General features: G+C 51.9%; 1 protein-coding gene across 2 annotated transcripts in view; it reads left to right on the top strand.

Annotated features, from left to right (window-relative positions):
* LOC117870340 (butyrophilin subfamily 3 member A2-like) overlaps positions 1–18490 on the top strand; it is a 131441-nt gene that overhangs the window by 22480 nt on the left and 90471 nt on the right. For both annotated transcript variants that reach the window (XM_034757478.1, XM_034757477.1), the window contains exons 5-13: positions 1563–1664; positions 2138–2194; positions 3527–3553; positions 4685–4711; positions 5453–5479; positions 9847–9873; positions 10925–10960; positions 12264–12290; positions 13042–13077. In XM_034757478.1, coding sequence (XP_034613369.1) covers positions 1563–1664; positions 2138–2194; positions 3527–3553; positions 4685–4711; positions 5453–5479; positions 9847–9873; positions 10925–10960; positions 12264–12290; positions 13042–13077 — 366 coding nt within the window. The remainder of the gene's footprint in view (positions 1–1562; positions 1665–2137; positions 2195–3526; positions 3554–4684; positions 4712–5452; positions 5480–9846; positions 9874–10924; positions 10961–12263; positions 12291–13041; positions 13078–18490) is intronic.

The following is an 18490-nucleotide window of genomic DNA, read 5'->3' as shown; positions in this document are numbered from 1 at the left end:
TTCTCAGACCAGATAAGCAGCCGCTATCAGAAATGGCAACCTCCCCCCCCTTCACTCACTCTTAAGCATACATTAGCTGTCTGCACTTCCAAAGGGAGCCCCCTGCCTCTCTCTCACTCACACACAAGCAAACTGTAGCTGTTTGTTTGACCAAATATGCAGCCGCTCTCTGAAACAGAGCTTTGAAATGGCACATCCGGGTCCGGAGTTCACAAAAAAGACAAGAGCGGCCACTTCAGTTAAGGGAATTATGGGGCGTTTCTGGAGGTCAATTACTGCATAGTAACGTTACTTCTCGTTTACACTGGAGCTGCAGCGTCTCAGCCAATACGCAACAGCTCCACCTCGGGGAGCTGGAGTACCAGGACCACTCCAGGCAGGGAGTCAGAGCGCTCTCCGTGCCTTGCCAGTGTGGACGGGGAGTAAGGTAGAGTGCTCTGGGAGGCTTTATTGCAGTATAAAGTGCAAGTGTAGCCAAGCCCACAGTTGCAGGATGGGAGACTATCCAAGAAAGCAGTGACTCTGAAAAGGACTTGAACGTGAGCTCCCAGAGCAACGCCGGAGCTAAGATGGTGAATGCAACCCTTCTATGTATAAATAAGAATATATAGCATGAGAAAGAAGGTGACATCACACCTGTGTGTGGTGTTAGCCAGACCACTGCTGGGTACTGTGTCCAGTTCTGGTGTCCACACTTTAAAACAGGATGTTGACAAATTGGAAAGTGCTAAGAAAACAGCTACAGGAACAATTAGAGATCTGGAAACCTGCCTCACAGTCAGAAACGTAGTGGCTCAAGTTATAGAGCTTATCCAACGGAAGGTAAAAAGGTGACTTGATCACGGTCTGTAAGTACCTACACAGGGAGGAGATTTCTGACAGTCGATAGGTCTCTAATCTAGCAGACAAAGGAAGAACAAGATCTGATGGCTGGAAGTTGAAGCTAGACAAATTCAGACTAGAAATAAGGTGCAGATTTTAACAGTGAGGGGAATTAACTGTTGAAACAACTGCCCTAGGGACATGATGGATTCTCCATCACTTGGAATCTTCAACCCAATCTGGGCATCTCTTTCTATAACATCAGCACCGTCTGGAACAGAAGTTCTGGGCTGGATGCAGGGATCAGTGCGGGAGGGTCTCTGGCCCGGGCTATACAGCAGGTCAGACTAGATGGTCATAATGGCTCCTTCAGGCCTTAACATCTATGAATCCATGAACTCATAACACACTGGGGCCAGCTAGGAAAACAACTGTTCTCTGCTGAACAGGCAGGGCTGGGCACGGCTGGGCATGCAGCTGCTGGCTGTTGGCTTGTAGCAGCGGGAGAGATTTTGGCAGAGCAGAGTCCTCGGTCTTGGAACTGATGCTGTGCTGGCATCTCTGGTTCCAATGCTCCCATTTGTGGCTGTGATTAGAGTATGAAGGGGATGTTCCTTTCAGTCCTGGGAATTTCTGGAATCCCTGAGCTAGGACTCAGCTGTCAAACCAAGTGGCAAACCCCATTCTCCAGCTCCAGGATGGGACCTTGCTCCTCACACTCTGCGCTCTCTGTTTGCCAGGTGACATCTTCCCCCGTGTTTCTCCCTGGCTGGTTGCATTCTGGGTGATGTTCACTCTGGTTCTCATTGCTGCTGGAGCTTGTGCATATCTTGGATACACAGGTAATGGGAATGTGTTATTTGCAGGGCCGGCTCCAAGCACCAGCTCAGCAAGCAGGTGCTTGGGGCGGCCAAGGGGAAGGGGCGGTACCTCAGACTCTTTGGTGGCAATTCGGTGGCCGGTCCCTTGGTCCCTCTTGGAGGGAAGGACCTGCTGCCGAAGTGCCGCCGAAGAGGAAAGCGGCGTGGTGGAGCTGCTGCCGAAGTGCCGCCGATCACGACTGTGGCTTTTTTTTTTCCCCGCTGCTTGGGGCGGCAAAAACCCTGGAGCCGACCCTGGTTATTTGCATGTTTAGAGCCCGGCCCTGGAGTGCACTGGGCTGGGGAATGGGAGCATTTTATTGTTTATTTGTTTTAGGAAATAAACCAAACTAACAAACACACCGGGGTCCCCGGCCCCACCTGTATTAGCAAATTGCTCAGTGTTCCCCCTTCCTTCCCTGTCTCACTGCAATGTCTGATTCTCTGTCTCACAGCGAAGCGAAAGGCCTCTCAGAAGAAACGCTCTAAAGAGGAGGCTCTTTCACTTCTTGGTAGGTCTCCTGCTCTAGCCCTTGCTCTGTCTGTTGAGATGTGTGAGATCTGTGACTGCTTGGTGTTATCTATGGGCTCAATGAAATGAAGGGATGGAGCCAGGAGGTCTCTGCCCAGTGGTTCCTCGTCTCCCCCTCGTTCTCAAACATGCTGATGTTAACAGGTTGACAAATGTGTGTTTTGCAACAGAAATCCAAAGGGTCCGTGCTTGTGAGATTTCCTGCACATGGCTGCAGCAGGGAGACAGGCTTGCAGTGACAAATCTGGGTCATATTCTGTCCCACTAATCCTGGGCAATTGCTGGGTGGCCAAAGGAAACAACATGGCTAGGTCAATGACACTCTGTGAGATGATTCCATCCCTGTGACTGTCAAATGCACAGGACACAGGGAGGGTGATTAACCACTAGAGGAAGCTCACAATGGCGGTGGTGAATTCTCAATCTCTTGATGGCATCAGATCCAGACCGAGCACCTTTCTGGAAGCTGCTGTAGTCAAACCTGAGTTATTGGGCTCAGTGCAGGGGGAACTGGGTGAAATTCTCTGGCCTGGGATATACAGCAGGTCAGAGCGGATAAACTAATGGTTCTGCTTGGCCTGAAACTCTACAAATCTGTGACATTCCCTCTTTCATATGGGCCAATAGACGCAGCAGCAACATTTTATTAAGTGCACACGTCTGATTTATTCCACAGTGAAATTTTCAATATTTAGTAACAATATTGGTTTGCATTGTGACGGTGCTGACTCATTCTGCTGGGCACTGCACACACACGCAGGGAAATACAGATGAAAGGTGCAGAGAATGGATACAACATGCCAGCACGGTGACTGGAGTTCTCCCGGCAGTCACAACCCGGAAGAGCTCTGAGGATCCTCCTCTTTCATCTCGTCTCTGTCATGCCCTCTCGTGGCCACATTCCTCCAGCTGGGGAGGGCTGGATGGGACTCCCCTAGCAATCAGTGCTGTTCTGTAACTAGCCACAGGGGTCGCTGTGGAGTAACTGACCCCCACCCCATGGTTCTACCAGGCCTGTGCTAGACAGAGCCCTGCACCAGTTTAACTCAAGGTGTGTTTTGAAACCTAATTAATTAAAAAGGTGCAAGAGTGTGTGTAGAAAGGGGCAAAGGAGTGAGAGACCCCGCAGGTCTCATGAGTGTTGGTGCATATCACTAACCGCCAGCCCTGCTCCTGTAAAACCTGCCGGCTCCTGCACTGGGGCTGGGAGTGCGGGTGTGGGATGTCTGTGATAAACCCCAGTCATTAGGGAGTGTACAGCACCACCCAGTGTGTGTCTCTGGGTCTGACTCTTTTCTCTTCCCCATTTCAGAGACTGAGAAGAAGACTGTGGACACAGGTACTTGGCTAAACCCCTAGTAAATGTGTGTCTGTGCTTTCATACTATAATGAGATAGAAATATCACCACATGCGCTGTGTGGACCTTAGTCACCTTCATGCCCTGGAAATAGTCAAACACTGCAGGGTTTGCAGCTCAGATTTCAGTGTCATCCTGAACAACAGAGAGTGAATTTAATGCATATAGGATGGCAGGACTCAGGCTATGTCTACACTGCCAGTGTTCAGATTACAGGAGTGTGAATAGCAACACACACTAATGTGCTGCACTGTAACAACGCGGTTTTGATGCTCTGGGTGTGAACTAAAAGGTTCCTAGTTTACGTTTCCAATAGTCATCTTTGAAGAGGACCAACTAGGTGATGTTTAGAGGGTAGTCACAGTGCAGCACTTTGGTGCATGATGCAAATTATATCCCCAAATGCCGACCTATGGGGCTGTGTAGACAAGCCTGAACCAGGGGCTGGGCAAACTTCTTCCATGCAGGTTTGTGGGTATATCTCTGTTCTGACCTGAAAACGGCTGCTATCCCAATGCTGGGCTCCCCACTTACACACAACTCTGGCAGTGCCCCTCAGTGTTCACCCACTGCATCCCGACTATATCAGTGCTGGCCTCCCCACAGCACTGCCAGTGCCCCTCAATCCCACCCACTGCCTTCCTGTATTCCAGACCAGAGCTCCACAATCCTGTCAAGTCCTGTAACCGCCCCCCACCCTCATACACACCATACATGCAAAGTCAGTGGAAGGGGTCCTGGAATTGAGCTTTGCAATGGGTCCCCATGGGACAAACACCGCTACTGACTGCAGCCCCCTGCTATCCCAGCACTGGGCTTCCTCCCCCAGCTCCAGCTCCGTTGGCATCCCTCAGCTTCCCTCCTATTCCAGCCCTCAGTTCCTCAGTCCTGTCCTGATCCCTCTCTCCTAGTCTAGGCCTGGCCGTCGAATGAACAGAATTTCAAAACCCTACTGTGCTCTGGGTGGGCTCTGTGAGGTACACTCTGATGGGCCCCACCACCCACATTGTTCTGGCAAGATGTTAGAGCCAACGTTTGGAACAGCCCCGTGTCACTATTCTTGGAACAACCCTCACTAAACCCACAATGGTCTCCTTTTCTTCTCTCCCCAGAACGCCAGGAGCTGCGTCAGTTGCTTGGTAAGTTCATCCACCTTCCCTTAGAGAGCCCTGGGCAGAGGCTCCCAGCCACACATGGCACCGAGCGGATCCAGAAGCACCAACACTTCAAGACAGGGCTGAGTGAACAGTTTGGGCCAAAATCTGAGTTGCATTAGTCATTTCAGTCCCATCGGTGCACTATGAACTCTCTGAAGCAGACACAGCGTCACCTGCTCTCAAGTCTGGATAAACAGACAGGTGTTACCTGGCCTTTGACAATCCAATGCCATCACATTGTTCTGATGCGAGAGAAGAGGGGCAACTGCTTTCTATAGATGACTGCTGCAGTTCAGGCTCTTCTGGGCCCTTCCCAGAACATGGTTCATGTTTCCATGCTTTGTTGCCAAGCCCAGATCCCAGATGTGAGCCCCAAACATGGGCATATCTATCCCCTAGATCCACCTGGAGTGCGTAACTTTGATGCTCCAAAGCACTGTCAGTAACACAGAAAAGGAATTCTCTTGAGACAAAAGGGTTGCGAATGTCAGAGCTGTAGTTGGATCCACACTCACATCTTCCATCAAGGTGAGATGCTTTGCAAATCCCAGGTCTGCTGCATGTTGGTGTGTTTTACTAAACGACAGTCCAGCTCCTATTGAAGCTTCTGGCTCCTGCACTGGGACTGGGAGTGAGGCTGTGGGGGTCTGTTACTAACCCCGGTGGTTATGGGACACACAGCACCTGGCTCTGTGTCTAACTCTTTTCTCCTCTCTATTTCAGATGCTGAGAGGAAGGTCTTTGAATCAGGTACTTGGCTAACCCCCAGTAAACATGTGTCTGTGCTTTCACACTGTAACGAGATAGAAAAATCCCCTATACAATGTAGAGACTTCAGTCACCTTCATGATCATCTCCCCCTGCTCTGGGACGTAAGAAACACTGCAGAGTTTGCAGTTCAGATTTCAGTATCATCCTTAACAATGGAGAATGAATTTAATGCACATGGACTGGAGGGACTCAGACCCTAGAGTTACACACTTTTGCAGATCAGCACCACAAAGGGACTGCACGGCACAGAAATGGGAGGTCTGAGGCCGGGTGACAGGCTGCAGCAGTGCAGACCTCTCTCTACGGGATACATGTTCTGGTGTGATGCTCCCTCCCCTTATTCCCGGCAGTGCCATCAGTGTGGGATGCTGCCCCCCCTCCGGGGGGGGGGGAGGAGGGGGAATTTGTACACTCTGTTTAGCAGCTGATATGGAACTTTTTGTTTACAACTATTTAGTTTGTTTACAACTATTTAGTCTGACACGTGCTGTGAGTTCTGAGACTCTTGGCTCATTGGGTACATCTACACTGCAGCAGGGAGCGAGCTTCCGAGTTCGGGGATCCAGACACACGCTAGCTCTGCTTGAGTATCATGACCTGGATATGGGCGGTCAGGCCTAGTGTTAGAGCAGGTGTCAGGTGTGAGGAGGCAGCAGGGTCAGATTACCAGAAGATCAGGGAGAAGGAGCAGGTAACACAAGGGAAACAGTCATGAGCAGGGAAAAACCCAGTTTCATTGACAATTTCCTGGGCCTGTGTTTCATTTAAATACAAGCAAAGAACCAAAGAGAACACACAGCATTCCACCAATCAGATAACAGAAAGGGAGTCTTCTGTCAAAGGTGAGATTGTAGGTCTGGTAACTGTCAGCTAGTCAGTGTGGTGTGGGCTGGGGTTACTGGCCCCTAACAGCCTGTGGACCAGGTTCCAGGACATCTCCCTGGCATCAGTCCTTTGCCATGTGAGGCTCTCTAGGCAACACTGGACCAGGCTTTTTGGGGGGTGATTATTATGCAATGCTTATACTACTGCAGGGGTGGGTATATTTTCCACCAGCCCTTTGTTGTGATGGGGGCCGTATGCCTCCCAGATAAGATTCCAAAGCCTGCCAAAAGAACAACATAAGAATGGCCCTACTGGGTCAGACCAAAGGTCCATCTAGCCCAGTATCCTGTCTTCCAACAGTGGCCAGTGCCAGGTGCCCCAGAGGGAATGAACAGAACAGGTAATCAAGGGTTTTCTAGGTAGGGTTTCAAAAGTGAGACATGAAACACTGGATGAAACTCCTGGAGTGGGGTAGTTGATATTCAAAAATGACTGAATTAACCTAATGCTGGATCCTAAAGGGGCCAAGGAACTGAAAGGCCAACTTGTGAGTGGATCTGTCTATATGGAGATGCTCCATGGGGAGCCATACATTTTGTCCCACTGAGTAGGTGAGGCCTTGCTGTGATGATGGTCTGCATACTGTTTTTAGTCTTCACTTGCCTATTCATGCCTCATGGGCCTGATAAATCCACTGTACTAGGGACTGAGGAGGCTGGAATACGAGAAGACATAGGTAATTGCAGGTGGAATCAGGAGTGGTACCCTTAGTTGGTGGAAAATGGTCTTTGATCCATGGATGAATGGTCTATGTTGTTATATGCAAACTCTGCAGAAGGGAGAAGCGAGGACCAGTCACCCTGGTGGTGGCTGATGTAACATCACAGCTACTGTTCGAGGATCTGGTTGTTCCTTTTTTTTTGGCCACTGGATGTTGGAGAGTATGCGGAGAGAAGACACGTGTGGACCCTCATCAGGCAAAGGGCACCAGAACCAGGCCATGAACTGAGGCCACTGATCAGAGATGATGGGTTCTGGAAAGCCATGGAGGCAGACTGCAGTTTATATATAGTTGGATCATCCCTTCAGTGGAGGATATGCCCGTTCAGGACACAAATGGGGCCATTTTAGGAAAGGGTTCCGCTACTGTCCGTATTACTGTGAATTTGTTGGACTCAGGTAATTCTACAAGAAAATTCACACAATAGCTGTCCAAGGTTGAGATAGGATGTCCAAGGGATGGAGGAGACCTCTGGGTGTGTGTCATCTTGGCATAGGTACAAATATCACAGGAGGCAATGAATGACTGTATTATGGGGCGCATCCGGGGCCACCAAAAGAGACGGGATATTAACCATTAGGTCTTACAGTTCCCCAAGTGTTCCACTAGAAAAAATCAGGGCAGACCACAACGGTTGCTGGACCTGGAAGAACACCAAAATGTTCCTCTCCTGTTCCTGATCCCTTTCTGGGAGTTGTGCTGTTGTTTGTTGACAATGATTTGTTCATCAGGTGGAATTCCTGAGGCAGAGGTAGAGCGTATCAATGCGAGTGTATCCTGGTGAGGAGCTGTGCTGAGAATGTTACGGCACAGGGCTTCGGCCTTGCTGTTTTGGGTTCTGGGACAATATGTGATGATGAAATCAAATCTTGAGAAAATAGGGTATGATCAGTGAATACCTCATACCAACCTGTATCAGCAGGGAGGTGATGGAAATCTGCAGCAGGGAGCTGCAGAGAAGATTGTGGTGCCCTGCCCCTGTGGGATCTTTCCTAGGACAGCCTGAGCAGTTCAACCTTGGTGCAGATCATCCAATAGAAGTGACGTGGCTCAGAGGAAGACTTCCCAGTTTGATAGCACCAGGATGTTGCCCTCCAGAAAGGGGAGGCCCAGTCTTGGGCTTCCCCTGATACCAGGCTGATAACCATCTTTGCACAATCAGTAGAGTAGGACTGAGGACGCATCATGAACTGAAGGTGACATTGGTTATAAACCCCCGGAATTGCTGGCAGTTACCATCTAACCATTCAGGCAAATGTATCAGAGAACAGGGCTCCATGGGCCATGGCTGGAGAGTGGCATTTTCCATTCACAGCTGTCTTACTCACTCCCGGTTCTGCACTTGCTGGTTCTGCAAGGTCAGGTGGGTAGCCCGAGCTTGCAAGGCTTGGTGTCTGCCTGAAGGCAGGCAGCCCACTCTAGCATGTCTGGTACTCCAGAGGGCAGAAGTTGGGTAGCTGGATCCATTCTCCCAGCACCAGACCCACTTCTGTAGCCTATGTGGTCTGTGCAGACGGTCACAACTGGGACATGGGTGGTCAGGCCTAGTGGTCAGAACAGAGGTCGGAAGCCAGGAGCCAGGCCACGCCAGGCTACCAGAAGAACAGAGACTGAGATAGTGCAGAAGGGCAGCCGGAAAGTCAGGAGGCAGCAGGTCATGTTACCGGGAGATCAGAGTCAGGCAGCAGGAGCAGCTAGCACAGGGGAGGCAGCACTAAGCAGGGGGAACCCAGTGGCACAGGCGACTTCCTGGTCCTGTGCTTGGTTGAAATAGAAGCAGGGAACCAATCAGGACTCCCGGAGTTCCACCAATCAGATCCCAGGACTGGAATCCTCTGTCAGAGCTGAGCTTCACATTCTGGGGACTGTTGACAAGTCACTGGGTGTGGGGCTGGAAGACACTGGCTCCTGCGAGTCCTGTAGACGAGTATTCCACACTCAAGTGCCCTGCTGTTCATAGACTCATAGAATCATAGACTTGAAGGTCAGATTGGACCATCATGAGCATCTAGTCTGACCTACACATCGCAGGTCACTGAACCTCACCCACCCAATCCTGTAACAGATCCCTAACCTCTGGCTGAATTACTGAAGTTCTCAGATCATGATTTAAAGATTTCAAGTTACAGAGAATTCACCATTTGCACTAGTTTAAACTGGTAAGTGACCCGTGTCCCACGCTGCAGAGGAAGGTGAAAAAAAAAACCAGAGTCTCAGTCAATCTGACCAGGAAGAAAATTCCTTCCTGACCCCAAATATGGTGATCAGTTAGACCCCGAGCATATAGGCAAGAACCACCAGCCAGACACCTGGGAAAGAATCCTCTGTAGTAACTGAGAGCACGAACCATCTAGTGTCCCATCTCCAGCAGTTGGGGATTTTTCTTCCTGGAAGTCTCCAGTGAGCCACAAGCTGCTGTTTGCAGCCCCATCAGACAATGCCAACAATAGCCGTGTAGCTGGGAGTATCAGGGGCACCGGCTCAGGATAGCTGCCCTACTACACACCCTGCAGTTCTGAACAGGTTTGTAGTTGAGCTGCCAGCCCAAGATACTGCATGTGCCACTCTGCTACTTTAGCACACTGGCTTAAGCAGAACTAACATGTCTCTGCCAGCCCGAACTGGGAAGCACCCTCCAAGCTGCAGTGGAGATGTACCCAAGTTTGGAAGAGCCCCATGTGACTGTGCTCGGAACGCCCCACACTGAACCCATGATGATCTCCTTTTCTTCTCTCCCCAGAGCGCCAGGAGCTGCGTGAGACAATTGGTAAGTTCATCCACCTCCCCATTAGAGCCCCATAACGGTGCACAGACTCACCCGGCGGCGCCTCCTGCTGGTATCTCAGGGAATTAGCTTTTCCAGCCTCCAGAGCGCGCTCTGCAGGCCAGTGTCCCACTTGCCGTTGGGCCCGAGTCCCTCCTGGACCCCTGTGCCCCTTTACTCTGGGTTCTGCCCCCTGGCCGTAAACCCACAGTCTCGGGGTCTCCCCACCCAGGGGAACACCCCACCCACTATCCCCACCTCGCCTCAGTCTTGGCTACTGCCAGTTATCGCTTAGCCCCACTCCCTGGGAAGACTGCCATGTATCAGCCACTCGTCACAGGCAAGGGGGTTTGGACCTGCTGCCTCTGCCTACCCGTGGGCTGCCCCCTGCAACCCCTCTACCCAGTAGGCCTTAGGCTAGACCGCAGCCTGGTGGGTTTCCAGGCCGGAGCTCCCCAGCTACCCTTGACATTCCCCCAGCCCTGCTCCACTCCAGGTACCTTCTCAGCTCCTTGCAGGGTTATCTGCTCTTGTGCCTGGATACACAGACAGGTGTCACCTGGCCTTGACAATCCAATACCAATCACATTGTTCTGATGTAGCAGGAGTGGTCAGCCATTTTCTATACATGACTGCTAGAGAGCAGCTCTTCTGGGCCAGTCCCCAGAACATGGCTCATGTTTCCATGCTTTGTTGTCAAAGCCAGATCCCAGATGTGAGCTCCTATCAGCTGCACATTACACATGGAGCATGTAGCTTTGGTGCTCCAGTTGTCTGTTAGTAACACAGAAAAAGAATTCCCCTTAGACGGAAGGGTTGAGAATGTCAGAGCTGTATCAGGATCCAGACCCACGTCTTCCATCAAGGTTAGATGCTTTGCAACTCCCAAGGATCCTGTGTGTTGGCGCGTATCACTAACCATCAGTCTGCTGGTTCCTCCACTGGGGCTGGGAGTGTGGCTGTGGGGTGTCTGAAAATAACCCCAGTCATTATGGGGCACACAGCATCACACAGCGCGTCTCTGTGTCTAACTCTTCTCTCTTCCCCATTTCAGCGTCTGAGGAGAAGAAGAACAAGCAGCTAGAATCAGGTACTTGGATAATCCCTAGTAAATGTGTGTCTCTGCTTTCATGCTATAACGAGATATGAAAATCACCACACACAAAAGTATGGACTTCAGTCACCTTCACGATCATCTCCACGGCCCCGGAAATATTCAAACACTGCAATGTTTACAGCTCACATTTCAGTATCATCCTTAATGACAGAGAGTGAATTTAGTGCATATGGATGCACTAAATTCTTTATAGTGCATATGGCTAAGCAGCAGTTCTGCAGAAAAGGACCTGGGGATTACAATGGATGAGAAGCTGGATATGAGTCAGCAGTGTGCTCTTGTTGCCAAGAAGGCTCACAATATATTGGGCTGCATTAGTAGGGGCATTGCCAGCAGATCGAGGGAAGTGATTACTCCCCTCTATTCGGCTCTCATGAGGCCACATCTCTAGTATTGCGTCCAGTTTTGGGGCCCTCCCACTACAGAAAGGATGTGGACAAATTGGAGAAACTCCAAGGGCTGGCAACAAAAATTATCAGGGTCTGGGGCACATGACTTATGAGGAGAGGCTGAGGGAAATGGGCTTGTTTAGTCGGCAGAAGAGAAGAGTGAGGAGGGGATTTGATAGCAGCCTTCAACTACCTGAATGTGTGGTTCCAAAGTGGATGGAGCTCGGCTGTTCTCAGTGGTGGCAGATGACAGAACAAGAAGCAATGATCTCAAATTGCATTGAAGGAGGTCTCGGTTGGATATTAGGAAACACTATTTCACTAGGAGGGTGGTGAATCACTGGAATGGGTTACCTAGGGAGGTGATGGAATCTCCATCCTTAGAGGATTTTAAGGCCCGGCTTGACAAAGCCCTGTCTGGGATGATTTGGTTAGGGTTAGACCTACTTTGAGCAGGGGTTTGGATTAGATGACCTCCTGATGTCTCTTCCAACCCTAATCTGGGCTCTGTGAGGAGCACTCTGATCATGAGCACAATCACCCACATTGTTACACTATGAGATGGGAAAGGACGTGACCCCAAGTCTCTAGGAGTGGACAGTAACTCCAGAGCCCCACAGCCCCACGGAGCCCTTCCCCAGCTAAGCTCCTTCCAACCACCAACCTTAGAGTTTGTACTTGAGCGGTTACCTAAGCTACTGCATGTGCTACCCTGCTACTTACAGCACATGGGCTCGAGCAGAGCCAGCACATGTCTGCCTGCCCAAACTTCTATCACCCTCCCAGCTGCAATGTAGATGTACCCAAAGGTTGGAACGGCCCCATGTCACTCTGCTCAGAATGATCCACATTGAACCCGCAATGGTTTCCTTTTCTTCTCTCTCCAGAGTGCACCAATCTGCGTTGGACAATTGGTAAGTTCATCCACCTCCCACATTAGAGCCCCCATGCAGAGGCTCCCAGGTCACACACCGGCTGAGCAGATCCAGAAGCACCGAAACCACAGGGCAGGGCTGAGTGAACAGTTTCAGCCGAAATCAGAGTCTCGTTGGTTACCCCCAGTCCCAGTGCAGCACTGTGTGCTCTCTGCAGCAGACACAGTGTTATGTGCTCTCATGTCTGGTTAGACAGACAGATGCCATCTGGCCTGTGTCAATCCAATGCCAATTCACATTGTTCTGATGCAGCAGGAGGGGCCAGCCATTTTCTAGAGATGACTGCTGGAGTGCAGGCTCTGCTGGGCCACTCCCCAGAACGTGGCTCACGTTTCCATGCTTTGTTGCCAAGGCCAGATCCCAGATGTGAGCCCCAATCATCTGCACGTCCATCCCCTAGTTATATCCGGAGTGTGTAGCTTTGATGCCCCAAAGGGCTGTTAGTTACACAGAAAAGGAATTCCCCTTAGACGGAAGGGTTGAGAATGTCAGAGCTGTATTGGGATCCAGACCCACTTCTTCCATCGAGGTTAGATGCTTTGCAAATCCCAGGGCTCCTGCGCCTTGGTGCGTATCACTAACCGCCAGTCCCGCTCCTATCAAAGCTGCTGACTCCTGGGGCTAAAAGTGTGACTTTGGGTTGTCTGTAACTAACCCCAGTTGTTATGGGTCACACAGCATCACACAGCTCCTGTCTCTGTGTCTAACTCTTTTCTCTTTCCCATTTTAGCATCTAAGGAAAAGAAGATCAAGGAACTGGAATCAGGTACTTGGATAATCCCTAGTAAACTTGTGTCTCTGCTTTTACCTTCTAACATGCTATGAAAATCACCACACTCAAAAGTATGGACCTTCATGATTATCTCCCACCTCCCGTGGAAACATTCAAACACTGCAGAGTTTGCAGCTCACATTTCAATATCATCCTTAATGACAGAGCGTGAATTTAGTGCCTATGGACTAGCAGGATTTAACCAGGGGCTGGGCAAACTTCCTCCCAACAATTCTATGTATATATCTCAATTCTGACTTGCTCTGCTGGTCCCCCAGTGCCCACACACAGCTCCCTGCTATCCTTGCCCTGGGCTCCCACACACAGCAATGCTGACCTGTAGCCCCCTGCTAACCAGCCCTGGGCTCCCACACACAGCTCTGCTGGTGCCACTCAATCCTGACCTGCATCCCCCTGCTATCTCAGCCCTGGACTCTCCAGTCCCACAGCTCTGTGGTGACCCTCAATTTCAATGTACAGTTAGTGGTGGTGTTGCGTTCCTGCAAGCCGTACAATTCCAGGGAACCCCGAGGCAGTGAGGGGCCCTCTGAAAGCCAGAGCTTGTCTACCAGGCATCAGCTTCTCCGTCTTGCTCAGTGCTGCCCAGCGTCCTGAATTGTGTCCTCTGCACAGCGTGACCTCGCACACACCATACATGCCAGGTCACTGGTAGGGGCCCCAGAACTGAGCTGTGCAGGGGGTTCCCATGGGATAAACACCACCACTGCCTGCAGCCCCCAGCTATCCCAGCCCTGGGCTTCCTCCCCCAGCCCCAGTTCTGTTGGCATCCCTCAGTCCCCATCCACCGTTTCCCTGCTATCCCAGCCCTCAGCTCCTCAGTCCTGTCCAGTTTCCGCACATCCTAGTCTAGGCCTGGGCCTCGAATGAACAGAGTCTCCAAAACCTACTATGCTTTATATGGGCTCTGTGAGGTGCAGTCTAATGGGCTCCACCAGCCACCTTGTTCCACTAGGAACCGAGACAGGACCTGACCCCACGTCTCTAGGGATGAACTGTAACTCCAGAGCCACACAGTCACACGGCCCCTTCCCCAGCTAAGCTCCTGCCAACCACTAACCCTCTAGTTACACAAATCAGCACCACAAAGGGATTGCCCGGCACAGAAATAGGAGGTCTAAAGCTGGGTGACAGACTACAGGACTGCAGGCCTCTCTCTACGTCAGGCCTGCACAACTCGTAAAGTGGCGAGGGCCATATTACTCCAAAGAAAACAGCTGAGGGCCGAAACCTCCCCGAGAGCTGCCAACCCCACCCCAGCGCCACCCAGCCCCCCTCAAAACACAACACCCCCCCCACTGCGCCACCCGCCCCACGGAAACAATGCCCCCCAGCGCTGCCGAAACACCCTTCCCCCCCACCCCCCACGCCACCTGCCCCATGGAAACAAACCCTTCTTCCCCAGCGCCACCCCACCGAAACAGCAGTATTGAACCTCGGTAATTTGTTATAGCGGGCCCCTAAGGTAGTATAATTAAGGTAAAAGAAAAATGTCTTTTTGCTAGAAAGCAACAGAGGGTCCTGTGGCACCTTTAAGACTAACAGAAGTATTGGGAGCATAAGCTTTCGTGGGTAAGAACCTCACTTCTTCAGATGCAAGAAGTATTCTAAAGTGAGGTTCTTACCCATGAAAGCTTATGCTCCCAATACTTCTGTTAGTCTTAAAGGTGCCACAGGACCCTCTGTTGCTTTTTACAGATTCAGACTAACATGGCTACCCCTCTGATTTTTGCTAGAAGTAGAATAAGATCTTCCCCCCCACTTTGTAATCAATTGCCCTGTTGAATGAATGAGGTGTGAATGAGGAAGGCGTGGAAGGCAGGCACCTCCAGACAGCTGCAACACTTGGAGAGGGCAGGGCCGGCTCTAGGATTTTTGCCGCTCTAAGCAAAAAATTTTTTGGCAACCCCCCCCTTTTTTTGTGCCCCTCTGCCCCCGGCCCCGCCCCAACTCCACCCCTTCTGAACCCCTTCCCCAAATCCCCAGCCCTGCCTCCTCCCCCGGTGTGCCACATTTCCCCCCCACCATTGCTTCCTGCGGGCCCCCCATGACCTCCCGCCCTAGCTCACCTACGCTCCGCCTGCTCCCCTGGGTGTGCTGCCACTCTGCTTCTCCCCCCTCCCTCTCAGGCGAGGGAGGGCGGAGAAGTGGAGCAGCGGTGCGTTCAGGGGAGCAGGTGGAGCGGAGGTGAGCTAGGGTCGGGGGACGCAGGAAGTAACGGGGGGGTAGAGGAACCGCTCCCCGCTCCAGCTCACCTCCGCTCCACCACCGTCGCCTCCCACGAGTGCCCGCCGCTCGGCTTCTCCTCCCTCCCTCCCCTCCAGCCTTGCTGCGCGAAATAGCGGTTTTGCGCGTGGCAAGCCTGGGAGGGAGGGGGGAGAAGCGGAGCGGTAGCGCGTTCAGGGGAGCAAGCAGAGCAGAGGTGAGCTAGGGTGGGGGGGCAGGAAGTAATGGGGGGGGTAGAGGAACCACTCCCCGCTCCAGCTCACCTCCGCTCCACCACCGCCGCCTCCCCCGAGAGCCTTGTCGCTCGGCTTGTCCTCCCTCCCAGCCTTGCTGCATGAAACAGCTGTTTCGCACGCGGCAAGCCTGGGAGGGAGAGAGGAGAAACGGAGTGGCGGTGGCGCACTCAGGGGAGCAGGCAGAGCGGAGGCAAGCTGGGGCGGCGGGGGCACTTTTTCCCCATGCCCCGGACTCGGCGCCTATGATGGCCGGCGCCAGAATGCCGCCCCTAGAAATGTGCCGCCCCAAGCACCTGCTTGTTTTGCTGGTGCCTGGAGCTGGCGCTGGGAAAGGGGATGGGAGCCAGACCAGATCAGTAGAACAGGTCAGCCACCGATTCGCCACTCGCCTCCTCAGCCTCCCTCCCCGGCTCGCCGACTCACTCCCCGCCACTGCCTGCCCGTTTGCCTACTCACCCCCCTGCGGGCCGCACAGTGAGCCCACCTACTCAACCCCCGCGGGCCGCACAGTGAGCCCACACGGGCCGCATGCGGCCCCCGGGCTGCATGTTGTGCAGGCCTGCTCTACGTGATACATGTTCGGGTATGACACTCCCTCCCCTCATTCCCAGCAGGGCCATCAGCTGGGAGTGCTGCCCCCAGGGGCAATTTGTTTAAAGGCTGATCTGGGACCTTGTCTGTTGTTCATTAAGAACAATTTTGTCTGACACATCCTTCCAGTTCCGAGACCCTTGGCTCGAATGAGCGTCCCAGCTCGCGTAGCTGACTCATGCTAGTTCTGCTCGAGTATCATGCGTGGTCAGCCTAGTGGTCAGAGCAGGAGCAGGAGTCAGGTGTGAACATGCAGCAGGGTCAGGTTCCTGGGAGATCAGAGTCAGGGAGAAGGAGCAGGTGGGAGAAGGGAACCAGTCCTGAGCAGGAAATACCCCAGTTGCATGGAAAAATTCCTGGTCCCGTGCTTCATTTAAATAGAAGCAGAGAACCAATCAGAACCCAGTGTTCACCAATCAGATACCCGAAATGGAGTCCTCTGTTACAGTTGAGGTTGTAGGTCTGGTAACTGTCAGCAGGTCAGTGGGTGGTGGGTTGGAACTTACTGGCTGATAAGAGCCCTGTGGGCCAGGCTTCAAGACATCTCCCTGGCATCAGTCCCTTGGACCAGGCTTTTTGGGGTGATTCTTAAGGAATGCTCATACTAGCGCAGGAGTGTGTATATTTTCCACCGTCTCTCAGGTGTTCCGAGGGCCGGATCCCTCCCAGATAAGGTAGCACAGCCGGCCAAAAAGGTTTCACATGTAGGGTTTCAAAAGTGAGACATGAAACACCAGGTGAATCTCCAGAGAATGGGGTAGTTGATGTTCAAAAGTGCCTGAGTTAACCTGCTGCTGTATCCTAAAGGGGCCAAGAAACTGAAAGTCCAGCTTGTGAAAAGGTCTGTCTGTTCAGAGATGCTTCATGGAGAGCCATAGTTTTCCCTCCACTGAGTAGGTGGGGCCTTGCTGTCATGAGGAATCTGCTGTACTAGGTCTGAGGTGGCTGGGATGGGTGAGGACATAGGTAATTGCAGGTGGAATCAGGAGTGGTACCTTTAGTTAGTGGAAAACGGTCTTTGATCCACAGATGTATGGTCTATGTTGTTATATGGAAACTCTGCAGAAGGGAGAAGCGAGGACCAGTCTCCCTGGTGGTGGCTGACGTACCATCGCAGCTACTGTTCGAGGATCTGGTTGGTCTTTTGCTTTTGCACACTGGACTTGGGAGGGTAAATTGAGAAAAGACTCATGTGGGCTCCCATCAGGCAAAGGGCCTCACATGAGAACCGGCCATGAACTGAGACCCCTGATCAGAAGTGATGCTATTATGGAGATGGACTGCATGGTTTATACATGGCTGGGCCATCCCTGCAGCATAGGATATGCCTGTGCTGGGGAGAAAACAGCCGTTTTGGTAAAGTGTCCACTACTGTCAGTATTGCTATGAATTTCTACAATAAAGTCTACAGTGATAGTCAGCCAGAGTTGAGACAGGATGTCCAAGGGATGGAGAAGATCATAGGTGTGTTTGTCATCTTGGCACATGCACAAACATCACAGGAGGCAATGAATGACTGTATTATGGGGTGCATCTGGGGCCCCCAAAAGGAATGGGATCTTAACTGTTGGGCCTGACAGTTCCCCAAATATTCCACTAGAGAAAAATCATGGCACAGTTGCAGGAATGCAACTGCTGCTTAGTCTGGGGGAACACAGTAGCCTATGTTGTCCATGCAGACTGTCAGAACCAGGACGTGGGCAGTCAGGCCTAGTAGTCAGAACAGGGATCAGAAGCCAGGCCAGGCCACCTGAAGATCAGAGATCGAGACAGTGCAGAAGGGCAGCCGGAGAGTCAGGAGAAGACAGCAGGTCATGTTACCAGGAGATCAGAGTCAGGCAGCAGGAGCAGCTAACACAGGGGAGACAGCACTAAGCCAGCTCCTTTCTATAGATGACTGCTGCTGTGCATGGTCTTCTGGGCCATTTCCCAGAACGTGGATCATGTTTCCATGCTTTATTGCTAAAGCCAGATCCCAGATGTGAGCCCCAATCATCTGCATGTCCATCCCCTGCTTATCCCTGGAGTGTGTAGCTTTGATGCTCTAAAGGGCTGTCAGTAACACAGAAAAGGAATTCCCCTGAGACAGAAGGGTTGAGAATGTCAGAGCTGTATCGGGATCCAGACCGACGTCTTCCATCAAGGTGAGATGCTTTGCAAATCCCAGGTCTGCTGTGTGTCGATACATATCACTAACCTCTGGATACATAGGTCGATACATATCACTAACCCTGCTCCTATCAAAGCTGCTGGCACCTGCACTGAGGCTGGGACTGTGGCTGTGGATGTGTCTGTAACTAACCCCAGTCATTATGGGGCACACAGCAGCACACAGC

This window comes from Trachemys scripta, unplaced genomic scaffold (assembly GCF_013100865.1).
Source record: "Trachemys scripta elegans isolate TJP31775 unplaced genomic scaffold, CAS_Tse_1.0 scaffold_26, whole genome shotgun sequence".
NCBI classification, from domain to species: Eukaryota; Metazoa; Chordata; order Testudines; family Emydidae; genus Trachemys; species Trachemys scripta.
The sequence above is the reverse complement of the archived record's forward strand: the minus strand, read 5'-3'. Positions and strand labels throughout refer to the sequence as shown.